The sequence below is a fragment of the Cricetulus griseus genome, chromosome 9 (genome assembly GCF_003668045.3).
Source record: "Cricetulus griseus strain 17A/GY chromosome 9, alternate assembly CriGri-PICRH-1.0, whole genome shotgun sequence".
NCBI classification, from domain to species: domain Eukaryota; kingdom Metazoa; phylum Chordata; class Mammalia; order Rodentia; family Cricetidae; genus Cricetulus; species Cricetulus griseus.
The window spans coordinates 5,155,831-5,171,594 of NC_048602.1; the positions used below are offsets into that span (position 1 = coordinate 5,155,831).

Below are 15,764 nucleotides of genomic sequence, written 5' to 3' on the forward strand. Positions count from 1 at the left end.
ATCCTTTCTGCCTTTTATTCTCCATTCAGACATGAGACACTGCTTTTGAAAGCAAACTGTAGTTTGTTTGATTTTTTTTTAGTTTGTTTTGTTTTTTTTCTCTTTGGGGGCATGCCACCCGTCTCCTAAATAAATAAATAAATTAAATAAATAAATAAATAAATGGAGACTTATTGTTACTAATGAATGCCTGGCCTTAGGTTGGCTTGTTCCTTGCTAGATTTCCTAACTTATCCTGTTTCTCTTTAACTATGTTTTTATCTTTCTTTATATATCTATATATCTTTCGTTCCTTCTTATTCTGTGGCTGACTGAATGGCTGGGTGGCTGGCCCCTGGCATCCTCTTCTCCTCCTCTTGTCACTCCTCCCGTTCTCTCCAGCCTAGATTTTTTTCCTCCTATTTATTCTCTCTGCCTGGCGGCCCCATCTATTTCTCTCTCCTGCCTGGCTGTCAGCTGCTGAGCTTTTTATTAGACCCGTCAGGTGTTTTAGGAAAGCAAGGTAACACAGCTTCACAGAGTTAGGCAAACGTTAGCATTAAAGAACACATCTTTCCACCGAATAAACGAACTAGCACATCTTAAGCTGATATTCCACAATTCCAAGCGTCGGTAGCTCACGCCTGTCACCCAGGATTTGGGAGCCTGAGGCAGAAAGATCACAAGTTCTAGCCAGCCCGGCCTCACAGCCCCTTTCTCAAGACAACAAAGCAGACGGGGACACGGCTCAGATGTTGAGAACACTGGCTCCGGGAGAAGGGAACTGGGATTGTCATGTAATAAAACCTTATTTGTAATTCAAATAAAAAATGATTTAAAAAAAGAAAGGAAGGAAGGAAGGAAGAAAGAAAAAAAAGAAAGAAAGAAAGGAAAGAAAGAAAGAAAGAAAGAAAGAAAGAAAGAAAGAAAGAAAGAAAGAAAGAAAGAAAGAAAGAAAGAAAGAAAGAAAAGAAAGAAACACTGGCTCCCGTCCCGAGAATCCCGGTTTAATTCCCCTCACCCACACGGCGGCTCTCAGCCATCCCTAACCTGACTTCTGGTCCTTGCGCCGAGACCTAGAAGCGGGAGGCTGCGCCGTCGCCTTGGCAACCGGTGACGTCGGCGTCGCGCCCGTGACGTCAGGCCCGCGCGCCGGGCTTGAAAGAAGAGTCGCGGGCGGGAAGAGCTCTTTGACAGCCATGGAGGACCTGAGGCAGAAAGTGCGGGAGCTTAGTCGCTGGGCTGCGGAGGAGATGGAGGCGCCCCGGGCGGCCGTCCCCGGGGAGCCGGCGCTGCGCAGGTGGGACGCGCATCCTGGGGTCCGCAGCCCTCGGGGCGCTGCAGAAGGAGTGGGGGGGCCCGGGTGGCGATCCCGGGGACCCCGCGTAATTCAGGCAGGGCCCCTGGCGCCTGCGGCGGCGGTCCAGGGCTAACGGGGTCCCCGCAGCACCGCACCCTCAGCAAAGGGGACACCGGGGACACCGGGGACACCGGGCCCTTGGCAGGGGCCGTCCTGCGGGGGCCGTGTCTGCAGGGACAGTGACCCCTGATCGCCCCCGTTAGGAAAGGCCGTTTCCTGCGGGGAGACTTGGGCATCCCCCTCCGGAAGTGGCCTCAGGCCAGCCCTCTCCCTCAAGACAGAGGGAAGGCCGCTGTGGCATGGGAATAGCCTCACGCTCCGAGAGAGAGAAGCCCGCCCTCTCTTTGGCACCCTCCGCCCCCAGGAGCACGGGCCCCTCCTCCCAGAAGTGGGAACTCTCGGGACTGCCCTCCTCTACCACCACCACCACCACTGTGGGATGGTGGAGGGTCTTCCTCCTCCTGGGCGATAGCCCCAAGCGTACCTTATGCCCTGTCTCTTCAGGATGTGTCTGGGCCAGGGGGCCGACATCTGGGCCTACATTGTGCAGCACGTGCGTAGCCAAAGGTAAGCCAAGCCGGTGCAGGGAGGGGAAGCCATAGTCAAAGGCCTCAGCAACTCTTCTTCCTCTGTCTCTCCAATGCAGGAGTGTCAAGACGGTCCGGGGAAACCTCCTCTGGTAACTGTTTCTTTATGTCACACACACCCCCACCCCCCCACCACCCCCCACCACCCCCGTCTTCCCCAGTCCCGTCTAGCCATGCCCTCGTCCATAGCCTCTGCTTCCTGCCCTCTACTCTGGAAGCCCCAGCCATCCCCTAACTCTGCTCTCATTTCTTTAGGTATGGCCATCAGGACAATTCAAAGGTGAGAAGCCTGTGCTGTAAGATTTCTCCTTCAACCAAAAAAGAGCTTGCAAACATTTGGCTCTCGGCCCCAGAGGTGCTGGATGTCAGGGGCCCTGTGTCTCCAAACAGCCCAGATCTTTGCAGTCCCAGCATTTGTAACCAGGGGGAGACAGGCACAAGCTGGGTAATATAGGGAGCTGAACCATTACTGGTAGCTGGGGAGTCGCAACTGCCAATCAGGACAGCAGTTGCTTAAAAGGGAGCTGCTAAATTTAATGACAAACGTCAATGGGGAAAGGATGGGTTTGGGAGCTGCTAAGGGGCACAAAAAAGAAGTCAAGACTGGGAGGAAGACACTAGAGAGATGGTCAACAATTAAGGGCACTTGGTGCTTTTGAAGAGGACCCCAGTTCAGATCCCAGTATCCAGAGCAGATGGCTAGCAACCAATTGTATTTTCAGTTCTAGGGGATCCAACACCTGGCCTCCACTGGTGTGCACAAGACACACACACACACACACACACACACACATATTTTTTTTGAAGATTAAGACAGAAGCTGGGTGTGGTGGTCGTTAGTATTCAGGCATCTGTACTGGCCTGTCCCTAATTAAAAAAAAAAAAAACAAAACAAAAAAAACATGGCGTCTTTCTCTCAAGAGCCACTTTTCTTAAATTACAGTAGTGGTACTTGCCTTTTATCCCAGCACTTGGACGCTGAAGCAAAAGGACTGTGAGTTTAAGGCTAGGCTGAGCTAGTTACATAGCAAAACCCTGTCTCGATAAGAAAAAGCATTTGACAGAGATATGGGAGATACCACACAGAAAACCAAGAAGATTGTGAGGTAATCCCAGGAGGGAGAGAGCCAGCTAGACTCTTAGTGCTTCTGTGCCATCCATCCCAGAAGGTAGTCCAGCCAGGCTGGGCCCCAATAAGTCCCTCTGACCCTGTACCTGATCCCACCAGGTCCGTCGGAAGTTGGAGCTGGAAGCCACTGTGGCCCGCCTGCGTGCAGAGAGCCAAAAGCTAGACCAGAGCCTGGAGCTGATGGATCAAGAGACTGAGGCTCAGGGTGACTTATGGGGCCAGCCAAATGGGCAGTGAAACCCTGGATGGGGGAGGTGCTGACCACACCCCTGTTCCTCCCACAGACATGACTATAGCACAGACACTGCAGAGCCTGAAAGAAACCCAGCATCGAACGCTTCTCCTCCAGGCCAAAGGCAGGGCTGTGCAAAGGCAGCAGTGTGGGCTGCAAGGTCCCATGAAGAGGCTACAGAATCAGCTCAGTCACCTGCAGGACATGCAAAGGTGGGGCTCAGCCTCCCCAGGGAGCTTAGACCTTCTCCTCAGAGACCCCGGTCGGTGGTCTGCCTGCTCCCTTTCTGCTTCCAGAATTCTGAGCTTCCAGCTGTAACATAAGGGCCATCAGCATAAGGAGTTCTATTATCTTGGGCACCTGGATTTCTAAGATTTACGGAAGGGCGATAATGTTCAACGTCTCTAGTTAGTGTAAGAATTAGGTGAATCTGAATCCGGGAAAGTGCTCAGATGTCTGCCAGCTGTTCTGAATGTGACAGGAAAGTGTCACGCCGGGGAGGATTTGGAATAGTGCCGCTACACTCTTTGAGTCTCATGAGGGCATTGTTTTTTATTTTATGTGGGTGTTTAGCCAGCGCGCATGTCTGTGCAACATGGGTGTGCCTGGTGCCCTCAGAAGCCAAAAGAGGGCATTGGCTCCTCCGGAACTGAAAGCTGCCACGTGGGTGCTGGGAATCCAACCCGGGTCTGGAAGAGCAGCCCGTGCTCTTGCCCTCTGAGCCATCTCTCCCCCCCACGTAGCTGTTTTCTGGAGTAGCGCTCGGCGTTCGACCTTAGACCTCACTTGTACTAAGCAAATGCTTTACCACTGAGCTACAACCCTTCCCCTTTGTTTGGTTCTGGTTTTAGACAGGGTTTCTGTAGACCAGGCTGCCCCCAAAGGGACAGCGATCCATTTGCCTCCAAGTGCTGGGATCAAAGCTGTGCACCACCACGCCCAATCCTTGCCCCGTTGCTTGTTCGTCTGAAGACTTATTTATTGTCTTCACTTATGTGTATGTGTGTGCCTGTGGGAGTTGATGTGCACCACAGGTGCCCATGGAAGCCAGGGGGCATCAGATCCTCTGGAGCTGGGCTTACAGACAGATGTGAGCCACTGAATATGGTTCACAAACCCAGGTCCTGTGCAAGAGCGGTAGGTGCTCTTAACCATGGAGCCATCTCTCCGGCCCCAGCATGCCCCCCCCCTTTTTTTTTTAGTTTCTAGAAAACTTGAGACAACGTCATACTGAGTTACCTAGGCTGGCCTTAAATTTGGTTGCAAGCAGGGCAGCTGTGTCAGCTCTCCATGGTAACTGGGATGATAGGCCTGTGCCAGGCCCAGCCAGATCTAGTTTTCTTTCTTAATGTTTTGAGACAGTAGTAGTTCAGGCTGGCAGCCCTGGCACTTACTCTGTAGCCCAGGGGGCTGGAGAGATGTCTCAGAGGTTAAGAGCTCTTTCAGAGGACCTGGGTTCAATTCCCACTACCCGCTGGCAGCTCACTGTGTAGCCCAGGTTGACTTCAGACTTTCAGGGATCTTCCCGTCTCAACCTCCTGAGTGTGAGTTCTCAACCCATGGGTCACGCCTCCCTTGCATCAGGAGACCCTTTCACCGTGGTCACCTGAGGCCATTAGAAGACAGATAACGAGGCGGCTAGTGTAGGAGATGACGGTAGCCTGATCCGAGAGACAGCCCATGAGAGCCAGTGGAGGGGGAAACACAGACAACTGTTCTCCCTCGGACTCCATTCCAGTTCCACTCTTCCTTGCAGGAAAGCCAAAGTGGACGTAGCCTTTGGACCTCCTGTGTCAGCAGCACCAGCACTAGAGCCTGGGGTGTTGGTGAGAGTCCTGGGCTGTGCAGGAGCTGTGAGGTGTCAGGGACCAAGCAGAGGCCTGGAACCCACTTGTCCTCTTCCCCCTAGTGTGATGTCCAGACAGCCTGCTCCCTCCGGACCCAGTTCCTGCAGAACCTTCTCATTCCCCAGGCCAGGGGAGGCAGCATCCTGTGAGTGTCCACAAGATCCAGGACCCTGGGAAGGCCCTGGGCGTGAGGGCCAGGGAGATCTCTGGTTTATAAATTATTCAAGACTGGATTTCTGGAGTATGTCCTGTTAGGGTGAGGAAGAGGCAGACCCACGGTAGACAGCAACAGCTAGGTGATGAGGGCTGTGTTTGGGGTGGGGAGGCCCCTTACCCAGCTGGGGCGTGAGGGTGGGGGCTCTGGTGAGGAGACTTAATTAGGGGGAAGGGTTAAGAACTGGCTTGTAATGGCTCCCGGGACAGCAAGTTCAGATACTTGGGGAGCTCAAGTTTAGTGATCACATATGGACTCAGTGTCCTTGTCTGTACACTGGGCACAAGGAAAGCGCCTACTTACGTGTAGTGGTGATAATTAGAGGGTAATTGGTGTGTCCTACCGCATTTCCTCTTGTCCCCTTACCCAAATCCACCGAAGCCCTCAGGATGATGACCACTTCAGAAGTTCCCATCAGCAGTGGCTGAGCTCAGTTGAGGTGAGAGGGCAGGGCTGCTGGGAAAGGGAACCGCCTCCTGCTGCTGAGACTTCCAGTTGCCCGCCCCTAACCATCTACCCAGAAGTCATTTCCCTGGAGACCTGGCCTGCATCCCTGCATTACCATCCTGCCCTGATTTCCCACTTTGTCCCTCCCTACCAGACCCTGCTGACAAACCACCCTGCAGGCCACATCCTGGCTGCCTTGAAGTACCTGGCTGCAGAGCGGGAGAAAGAGATCTGGTCCCTGTGTAGTGGGGATGGGCTCAAAGAAGAGGCGCCGTCCAGGTGTGCAGCAAATGTCCCTAGAGCCAGGAGCGGCATCGGCACCCTGCACGGGGTGGAAATAAATGGCAGCCGACAGCTGGGGAGGGGAAGACTAATGTTGACGACCGCACTCGTCAAGACAAGAATAGAGGGCTGCTCCTTCAGCTGTTCTGTCCCCACCCAGCCCCCAGGCGCCAGAGCCATCAAGCTCCCGCCAGGCCCTGCCACCCGTTGTTCATCTCATCCAGGTAACCCTGAGACACTTCCCTAAGACCCACCGAACCCCTCTCCCCATGGACCAGCCACGCCCACACAGACCTTGTACCCCCAGGAGGGCTGGCAGGCCATAGGTGCACTATATACCGAGAGGAATGTCCTCCTGGAGGAGCATCAAGCCCTGACTGGCCGCCTCCAGAGCCTGGTGGAGGAGGTGGTGGGAAGACATGCTCCGGGGTCCAGTGAGAGGTACAGAGCATCCTCCAGCAGAGTCCTCTCCCGAGAGGTTGCGTTACTGCATGCTGTCGACTCTGGGGCCCCACACTCCTCCTCCCTCTCCTGGTGCTTCTTTCCTGTGTTTGGGGTTCCTCGTGGCTCCCTGAGGATCTCATCTCCCCAATGTGGCTGCCAGTCTCTGCTGTCTTCGCTTCCTCCCCACCCCCTAGGAAAGCACTGCTGCTGGGGCTTAAGTGCAGTGGCCGGAAGGCAGAGCTCACGTCTCTTCGTGCCCAGTGCCAGGAACTGAAGAATGCGGTTGGGTCCCGGAAACTTCTGCTTCGAGAGCTGCAGGCCAAGCAGCAGCAGATCTTGCGGTGGCGTCAGCTGGTGGTGAGAGGCTGGGCCTGTGGGTGGGTCAGAGTGGAGGTGTGAGGCCTAGAGACGCAGAGCTGGGCCTCCGGGGCCTGAGAAGATGGCTCAGCGTTAAGAGTACTGGCTGCACTGGACGGTGGCGGCGCACACCTTTATCCCAACACTCCACAGCCTGGTCTACAGAGCTACTTCTAGGCTACACAAAGAAACCCTGTCTTGAAAAAAAGTAATACTGGATATTCTTCCAAACAGCCTGGGTTCAATTCCCAGCACCTACATGGCAGCTCATTGGTGGGACATCAGTTCCCGGGGCTCCGATGCCCTCTTTTGGCCTCTGGGGGTATTATGCACTTAGTCCATAGACATCTATACAGGCAAAACACCCGTGCACATAAAATAAAAACAAATAACTCTAAAAACGTTTTAAGGGGTAGGGAGGGGAGGAACAAACAAATGAACTGGGCCTCTATGTGGGGAGGGGACCCAAGGTGAGACTCCCGTGAAGAAGAAGCAGGACCTCCACCCTGTAAGACGGGGCGGGCAGCTCTGGGCAGTGGGAAGAACAGGCGCCTAGGGTCATGGGGCCTCCTGATTCTCCAGGAGGAGACCCAGGAACGGATCCGCCTGCTCATCAAGGATAACTCGGTCAGCAAGACCCGCCTGAGCCAGGGCCCAGAGGAGGTGAGGTGAATGTCGAGCCAGGCTTGGCTAGAGAGGGGTGGGGCTAGAGAGGGTGGGTCCAGACCGCCCCACCCACCCTCTTCGCCCCACCCACCCTCTTCGCCCCACCCACCCTCTTCGCCCCACCCACCCTCTTCGCCCCACAGGTGCTGGCTCTGATGCAGCAGAAGGTCGTTCCCACCTCAGAGGCGGTGGCACCCCAGAGCCAGGAACTGCTCCACTGCTTAAAGAAAGAAGCCCAACACCTACCCCACATTCAGCTGGGCCCCCTGCTGAGGTACCATGCCAAAGGGTGAGACTGGGGCTAGCCCTGTCTTCCCTATGACACACCACTCAACTGGGTAACTCCAGGGCTAGGTTCAGGTAGACGAGAGCCACACTCTGAGGAAATAAAGGTGATCAAGAAGACATCTGACATCCACCTTGGGCCACCACACACGTGCATGTGCACGTGCACACAGGGTCCCCAGACTGCCAAACCTCACCCTCCTATCGTTAGCTTCAATCTGGTCTCCCAGTCCTTAGGCCAGCCTCTAAGTCCCTGCCCCCCACCCCCAGAGCTTCTGGAAATCCAGCAGCTTAGTGCTCTGTTGCCGCCCCCAGTCTGAAGCCGCTATCCAAGAGCCTACCGTCCATCCAGCAGCTGCACCCCGCTACCCCAAGGAGTTGCAGCCACATCTTGCTGAGCCATACGCTGGGGCTGCCTGTAGGGAAAGTATGTGCCCATACCCCGTGACCTCTCTGCCCATCCCAGTCCTGACTCTATGGCCCAGATGACCATCCTTCCCCCGCCCCCAGGCACCCGAGCTACTACTTCCAAAGGCTGCCTCTCTCCGCCAAGATCTTCTGTTTCTCCAAGACCAGCGGGATCTCCAAAGAGGAAATCTTCACGTGAAGACCAGTCTGCCTCTGGGACCATCCACCCAGGGTACGCTGACTTTTCAGACCCAGCATTCCTTCCAGTTTGCGCCACACGGGCTTCCTGAAGTGCTAAGAACCCCACTGCCACAGTGTGCTGAAGCATGCTTGCTTGTTTCAGCTGTACAGCAAGCCTTTGGCTCTCTGCACTGCCGTTCTCCCCAGGTACAGAGCAGGAAGCTCGGGGCACAAGGCTTAGAAGCCTGGCCACATGGTAGAATGAAGGTCGATTGGTTTGCTTTTATTATTTTTTTCGGTATGTATCTCTGTGTAGCCCAGGATGGCTTTCAAAACTTGAGATCCTCCTGCCTCTTCCTCCCAAAGCCTACACCACCACTGCCAGCAAGAGCTTGGATATAAACCTAGGCAGTCAGATGTGGACCTAACTGGGCAACCCTCCATTTGCCAAGTATTTAATCATTGCCATCAGAATGTTCTTCTGTGTGCGTGCGTGCGTGCGTGCGTGCGTGCGTGCGTGCGTGCGTGTAGGTCAGAGGACAACTTGGTTGTCTATTCTCTCCTCCTACCATGTGGGTCCCAGGAGTCAAGCTCAGGTAGTCAGGCTTAGCAGCAAACACCTTTACCTGCTAAGCCTGATGGCCCAGAGTGTATTCTGTTGTTTTGTTGTTGTTTCTTAAACCAGGGTCTGGCTAAGTAGCCTAAGCTGACCTCAGAAAAGCAATCTGTTCCCTCAGCTACCCAAATGCTGGCATGATAGCCTTGCACCACCATCTTTGGCCAAATGGTTATCTTGAACTGTTTTTTTTTTAAGATTTTATTTATTTATTATGTATATAACAGTCTGCTTCTGTGTATATCTGCACACCAGAAGAGGGCACCAGATCTCATTACAGATGGTTGTGAGCCACCATGTGGTTGCTGGGAATGGAACTCAGGACCTCTGGAAGAACAGCCAGTGCTCTTAACCTCTGAGCCGTCTCTCCAGCACCTTGAACTCTTAATATACTTGTATAGTAACAACTCTTAGGTCCCTCTGCTCTAAAGAATAATTGTGTTCCCTTCTCCCCCTCTAATTGCTCCCTCCCTCTTCATCTGGCAGGAATCAGGCTTAGTTCCCATGGCTCCCTAACCCCTATGTCAGCTCATCAGTAAGCCCTCAGAGTCCCAACTCCAGGCTTCCGAATCAGCCCCGCCATACTAGCACACAACTCAAGGAATTCCCAGAGACAGCTGGCCTAGCTAAAGAAGGCTCAACATCATCCTTAGCTATATAGCAAGTTTGAGGCTAGCCTGTGCTACATTAGATCTTGCCTCAAAAGAAAATAAGGGCTCGGTGGAGTGGCATACACCTTTAGTCCTAGTACTCAGAAGTTAGAGGCGGAAGGGTCTCTTTGAGTTCCAGGATAGCCAGGGCCACATAAAGGAGAAACAAATAAAAAGTGTGGTGTCTCATGTGGGCCCTAGAGTCGGGTCAGATTTTCCCCAGAAGGAAACAGGAACACATAATGCAAACTGTCACCAACCGTGCTGAGGAGGCTGGACTCTGTGTGGGGGGGGGGGGAGACAGAAACTGAGGTAGCTGGTTGTGTGTCAGAGACTGGTGGCCCGTAGGGTAGAAGGCAGGAAAGTGCAGGCTGAAGCCTTAAAGGTAGCATCCTTGAGATAGGGACTCTGGAAATGGGGCATGAAGTCATAAGACCACAAACTACCTCCCCTCTGTCACCTCCAGAGCTGCTGCAGATCAAGGCGTCCCAAGAAAAGGAGCAGAAGGAGGACATGGGGCAGACCCTGAAGAAACTGGAGGACCTGGTGACACAGTCGCTGGAGCAGATCCCCAAGCTGCAGTGGCTCGTTGGGGACTGGTGAGATGGGGCGTTGGAGCATGGGAAAACTGACTGGTTCACAACACCGTGATAGGGAGGTCTGAGGGTGGGGCTTTCCTCAGACACCATTCCTTTCCCCAGGTGGGAGCAGCCAGGCCAAGCCACCCTCTCTGGGGAGCCCTGCCAGGGCCTGTCTCTGCCCCAATGGCAGCTACGCTGGGCCCAGGCCTGCAGAGCACTGCAGCAGCCCAACAAATGAAGAGGCGGCTAGGAGCAGAGTCAAGAATCGCAACTTAGCCCAGTGGTGTGAGCCCATCGTCTCTCCTCAGGAAGCTAAGGAAAGAGGACTGCTGTTGATTTCTACCCAGCCTGGGCTACACAACCAGTTCCAGGACAGCCTGGGCAACATAAGACCCAATTTCAAAAATAAATAGTACTTAACCCCCAAATCACCTCCCTCACTAAAGCATTTGAAAGAAAGTATCACCTGCTTTGTCAGCTTTGTCTTGGCACAGACCTTCAGTTCGCCTCTGGCTGCCATTCTGTGGTTCCTCCCAGTTCTCTCCATGCCCTTCCAACTAAAGCCATAAAGTGGGGGGCGGGGGGAGGGTACCTCAGACCTTATACCTTAAATTGCCTGCTTCACTCTCCTCTTGGGCAGATTAAATAAAACGGCCCAAAGCCCTTGCCTTCAGGGACCTAGTGGCCTCGGAGAGTGAGCTAGCCAGCCGGCAAGGTGAATGACAGGAACCTAACTGCCATGGAGACATTAAGTAGGCTAAGGGTGTTGGAGGGAGATTTCCAGGGTGGAGCTTTGCTGGAAAGGTGACCAGAAAGGCTGCAAGTGGGTGTCATAGCACAGTGCCTTGCCAAAAGGGAGCCCTGGGGGGTGGGGGGGGAGGCAGGGTGAGAGATGTCTTCTAGGGTTCTGTTTTGATACAGTCTATGAATATAACCCAGGCTGGCCTTCAACTCATGAGCCTCCTGCCTCCACCCCCCCCCAACCTCAGCGTTTGTACTACCAGGTTGTCTTAATTTCTTTTCTAAATGTTGTGACTAAATAATGCGTGGGAACAGCACAAGAGAGGTTTATTTGGGCTCATTTAGAGGCTGCCACGCGTCCTGCTCGGGAAGGCATGGCAGCTGAAGTAACTCTGGTAGTGAGAGCTAAACGAGTTGCTTGTTCAAATCATGCTGGAGCTGGAGACAGAATATTGAATAGAAACCAGGGATGAATACACTTCCAGGCTCACCACCAGCAACCCACTCCTAGACAGACCCTATATCCCAAAATTCACTAACCTCACAAAACTGCACCAACATTTGGGGACCAAATGTTCACACATGAACCCATATGGGCCGTTTCGGATTCAGACTCCAACACAGGTCTTATAGTCTGTACAGTTTTTCTTTTTCTATGCTCAAATCTAAGCTATTTGTAGTTTATCTGAGAAAAAAATTATCTGATATTGTCTTACTTTACACATCTCAATAATACTTATTAAACTTTGGAGGTGGGGCTGTAAGAGGACTCACTGGGTAAGGGCACCGGCCGCCAAACCTGATGACCTGAGTTCAATCCCTGGGACCTAACTACGTGGTGGGAGGAGAGCTCAACTCCTGCAAGTTGTCTCCTGTGCTGTGGTATGCACATGGACACGCGCATTTTTATTTAAATTCTCCATAAAATGAGACGATGTAAATGCCCTACAATATTGTATCTACATCAGAAATGCAACTTGATTTTCCTAAAACATTCGTTGTAAATAAGATGACAACATAGTATCGGGTAGTGGTGGCGCACACCGTTAATCCCAGGCAGAGGCAGGCAAATCTCTGAGTTTGAGGCCAGCCTGTTCTGCAGAGTGACTTCTGGGAAAGCCAGAGCTGGAGAAACATTGTCTCAAAAAAAAAAAAAGAACAATCCTGGTGCCCAGACTGTGGTTTCAAGGTGCCATTTCTAACTAACCGGAGCCAGGAATCCTGGGGAAATGACTGGTCCTAGGCCTGGGGAAAGACATATGCAAAATGTATAGTGATCATTTTGTGCCAGAAAACGAGGAAGTCCTTCAGGAAAACTGGCCAGTGGGGAGTTTTAGAGCCAACCTACAGCGCTCTCACAAGTCAAAGAAAAACTACCCAGTGAGGTGGTACGCCTGGGGTCCCATCCCTGGAAACGTGGAGACAGTAGACGTTGGTTTTGGTATGGGCCACGCAGTGAGACTCCACCGGCCCACACACCCCTTTAAAAAAGTAGCACATAACTCCTATTTAAGACAGTGCCAAGATTTTTTAAATGATGGGACAGGATTTTGGCCTCACTAAGGATAACCTACCATCATGAGCTTCTGAAGGGTAAAGCCAGATACAGTGGATTACAGTACAACTATGAAGTATGCTGGCCTTCCCGTCACCATCACCATCTGAGGCTGGGGTCCACACCTGTGGTCTTTATCTGTAATCCTAGCACTCAAAAGACAGGCTGGAGGACTGCTGTGTGTTGAGGTCAGCATGGTGAGTTCCAGACCAGCCAGAACCACACAGTGCTCTTAACCTCTGAGCCATCCTCTCCGGCCCCAGAAAAAGCACCGTTTAAAGGAACTCTATAGCAAAGACGCTCAATGTGACCTCACCCAAGCAATCGGCGATAACCGTGTGTGTAATTTGTATTCTTGGGCTCTGGGGAGAAATCCACTTTACCCTCTGCGGCCTTTCCCCCAAAGATCCAAGACCAGAATAACGATGAGAGAGAGAAAAGAAAAATCAAATCCCAAATGAAGAACACACTATAAAACGCCAACCAGCATCCCCCAAACCTGGAACAGGGAAGAAGAGCCCGTGGAAACAGGAATGAGGCATCAGGGTGAGACGCTGGAACGCGGTAGGGACGTTAGCTGAGCACAAAGGGAACTGGAATAACCCATGAGCCTTAATTCATGAAAATATCAGAGGGCTTGGCGAAGCAGCCAGGAGACAGCAGCGGCTGATCTCTGAGTTCAGGGCCAGCCCTGAATTTAAAAACAAACAAAAATCTTCAGTTCTGTCTAGAATATGTATTCCGGTACTTGGAAGGCTGAGGTAGGAAGATTTTTGGTTTTTAATTTTACTTATTTATTATGTACACAACATGCTGCCTCCATGCATATCTGCACACCAGAAGAGGGCACCAGATCTCATCACGGATGGCTGTGAGCCACCATGTGGTTGCTGGGAATTGAACTCAGGACCTCTGGAAGAGCAGTCAGTGCTCTTAACCTCTAAGTTATCTCTCCAGCCCCGATTTGTTTTGTGTTGTTGTTGTTTTGTTTTTTCGAGACAGGGTTTCTCTGTGGCTTTGGAGGCTGTCCTGGAGCTCGCTCTGCAGACCAGGCTGGCCTCGAACTCACAGCGATCCCCCTGCCTCTGCCTCCCGAGCGCCGGGACTAAGGGCGAGCGCCACCGCCGCCACCCGGCGGTGGGAAGATTTCCAACAGTTCGGGGGCAACCAAGGCTACTGAGTGAGCCCGGCCCAGGCTCTGAAGCCCCGAAGGGCGGACACGGGGGCCGGGCCGAGCGTCAGGGGCGCGGCCGGGGGCCTAGGCGTCCCGACACCGCCCGGGCGGTGTTTACAAACTTCGGGAGGCGCCTCCGCACTTCCGGCTCCCGCGGCGGGGCGGGGCCTCCCTGACGCCCGCCGCTCCCATTCGCCCGCCTTCCCCGCGGAGGCGTGGCCGGCCCGCTCTGCGGCGCTCGGACGCACGCCCCGACCCTTCCGGGACCCCGTCATCCCGGCACTCTGATTGGCTCGGGCTCCCCACGGGGGGGTGTGGCCCTGCGTCACGCGGCGCGCCCGTCGCGCTAGTGCACACGTCAGCGGCCGGCTCCCACCCGGAGGAGCCTGGAGCTCGCCCGTGGAATCCGCGGCGGCGGCGGCGGCAGCGGCGGCGGCGGCCGAGAGGAGCAGCGAAGACGGCGGCGCAGGCGATGGCAGGGGCCGGGCCGGCGCCGGGCCTCCCGGTTGCGGGAGGGCCCGTGGTCCCGGGGCCGGGTGTTGGGCTCCCGGGCAAGAGCGGCGAGGAGCGCTTGAAAGAAATGGAGGCGGAGATGGCCCTGTAAGGCCCCGAGGGGGAGCCGCGGAGCCCGGGGCGGGGAGCCGGGCGCGGGGAGGCTGCGGCCGGGGCCGCCCACGGGACCTGACCTTCCTCCCCCCCCCCGCGGTGTCTGCCCCGCTCGCTCCCTCCCCCCTCAGGTTCGAGCAGGAAGTCCTGGGAGCCCCGGTGACCGGAATCCCCGCCGCGGTGCCCGCGGTGCCCACCGTAGAAGCCATGCAGGTCCCTGCAGCCCCAGTGATCCGCCCGATTATCGCCACCAACACGTACCAGCAGGTGAGGCGGGAGCCACAGCGCAGGAGTCGGGGAGCACAATGCGTGGGGCCCCTAACTCTCCCTCTGCGGAGAGCGATTGGCATGTCTTGGCTGGCTCGTTAGTTAGCATGACGAACAGTTGAAGGGCCGGGGGCTCCTGGGGTGCAAGACAGAGCGCGTCTAATCCTTTGCAAGCGTCCCTTCGACTGCATCCTCTCCGGTAGAACTTGCTGCGGTGGCGGGAACTACATGAACTTTCTTTCTCTTTTGTGGTTTTTAGAGACAGGGTTTCTCTGTGTAGCTTTGGAGCCTGCCCTGGCACTCGCTCTTGTACACCAGGTTGGTCTCGAACTCACAGAGCTCCGCCTGCCTCTGCCTCCCGAGTGCTGGGATTAAAGGCGTGCGTGCACCATCAACACGCGGCTACTATTTAAGCTTTCTAACTCACGCATTTGCGACGCAGTTCAGAGGTAGAGCACTTACGAAGCCTGTGCACAGCTCTAGTTTCTAAGCCCACCATCCCCCCACCCACCGTATGTATAATGTAATGTATATTTACATTATACAAATTTACATATTTACGTTATACAAATGTATAATGTAATGTACATTTGCATTATACTCTGCCTCCCGAGTGGTGGGATTAAAGGCGTGCAAAAGGCGTGCGCCACCAACTCGGAGCCACAAAAGAAACTTGTTAATTCTTTTCTCTTTGAAGTTATTTGGTGGGCTGGAATGCAGCACAGTGATGGATCTCTTGCCTAGCAAGCCAAAGCTATAGGTCCAGTCCCTTTCATTGAGGGAAAAAAAAAAAATAATAATCAAAAGCAGCTCTTGAGTGCTTTCTCTGCACCAGGCGCTGTTCTAAGCAGTGAGCATGGAGGAGAAGACAAAACAGGAAAGCTGCTTTGGCGTTTACATTTTAGTGGGGAGGAAGGATTACAGTGTTATTAGCAGTCAGGGAAAACCTTTTTGCTTTGGTGATAGTAAAGCAAAGGTAGAAATCAGGTGATGGAGCCATGCAGATATCTGGAGTAGTGATATCCTCAGCAGAGAGCAGTCCATGCAAAGTCCTTGAGACAAAGTTTGTCATTGTCATAGTGTTCAAGCAACCACAAAGAGGTTAATGACTAGAGAAGAGTGAGCAAAAAGGAAAGTAGACAAGATTAAAGACAGTG

The 15,764-nt window shown here is 53.7% G+C and overlaps 2 protein-coding genes across 4 annotated transcripts in view; both read left to right on the top strand.

Annotated features, from left to right (window-relative positions):
• Nucleotides 1-1,109: 1,109 nt before the first annotated feature.
• Haus5 (HAUS augmin like complex subunit 5) lies at nt 1,110-10,726 on the top strand. 2 transcript variants are annotated; one of them, XM_027431239.2, is made up of 19 exons: nt 1,110-1,279; nt 1,844-1,906; nt 1,986-2,018; nt 2,182-2,206; nt 3,155-3,260; nt 3,340-3,499; nt 5,044-5,113; nt 5,197-5,279; nt 5,730-5,787; nt 5,950-6,074; nt 6,238-6,301; nt 6,385-6,518; nt 6,716-6,878; nt 7,461-7,541; nt 7,688-7,833; nt 8,145-8,256; nt 8,340-8,469; nt 10,150-10,282; nt 10,385-10,726. In XM_027431239.2, exons 1-19 carry the CDS (start codon nt 1,179-1,181, stop codon nt 10,500-10,502), a joined length of 1,905 nt encoding a protein of 634 aa, XP_027287040.1. In that variant the 5' UTR covers nt 1,110-1,178; the 3' UTR covers nt 10,503-10,726. The 2 variants fall into 2 exon arrangements, with proteins under 2 accessions (XP_027287040.1, XP_027287041.1); XM_027431240.2 differs by having other exon boundaries at nt 7,688-7,818.
• A 3,357-nt stretch (nt 10,727-14,083) lies between these two features.
• Nucleotides 14,084-15,764, top strand: part of Rbm42 (RNA binding motif protein 42) — a 10,039-nt gene continuing 8,358 nt past the window's right edge. The window contains exons 1-2 of one of the 2 annotated variants that reach the window (XM_027431242.2): nt 14,084-14,334; nt 14,472-14,607. In XM_027431242.2, coding sequence (XP_027287043.1) covers nt 14,207-14,334; nt 14,472-14,607 — 264 coding nt within the window. In that variant the 5' untranslated portion in view covers nt 14,084-14,206. The remainder of the gene's footprint in view (nt 14,335-14,471; nt 14,608-15,764) is intronic. The other variant, XM_027431241.1, reaches the window with a different exon arrangement.

Coding starts and splice junctions, on each gene's coding strand:
- Haus5 (XM_027431239.2), top strand. CDS start 1,179: ATGGAGGACCTGAGGCAGAAAGTGCGGGAGCTTAGTCGCTGGGCTGCG. Junction 6,075..6,237: donor AAAGAAGAGGCGCCGTCCAG/GTGTGCAGCAAA, acceptor GTCCCCACCCAG/CCCCCAGGCGCCAGAGCCAT. Junction 6,879..7,460: donor TGCGGTGGCGTCAGCTGGTG/GTGAGAGGCTGG, acceptor CTGATTCTCCAG/GAGGAGACCCAGGAACGGAT.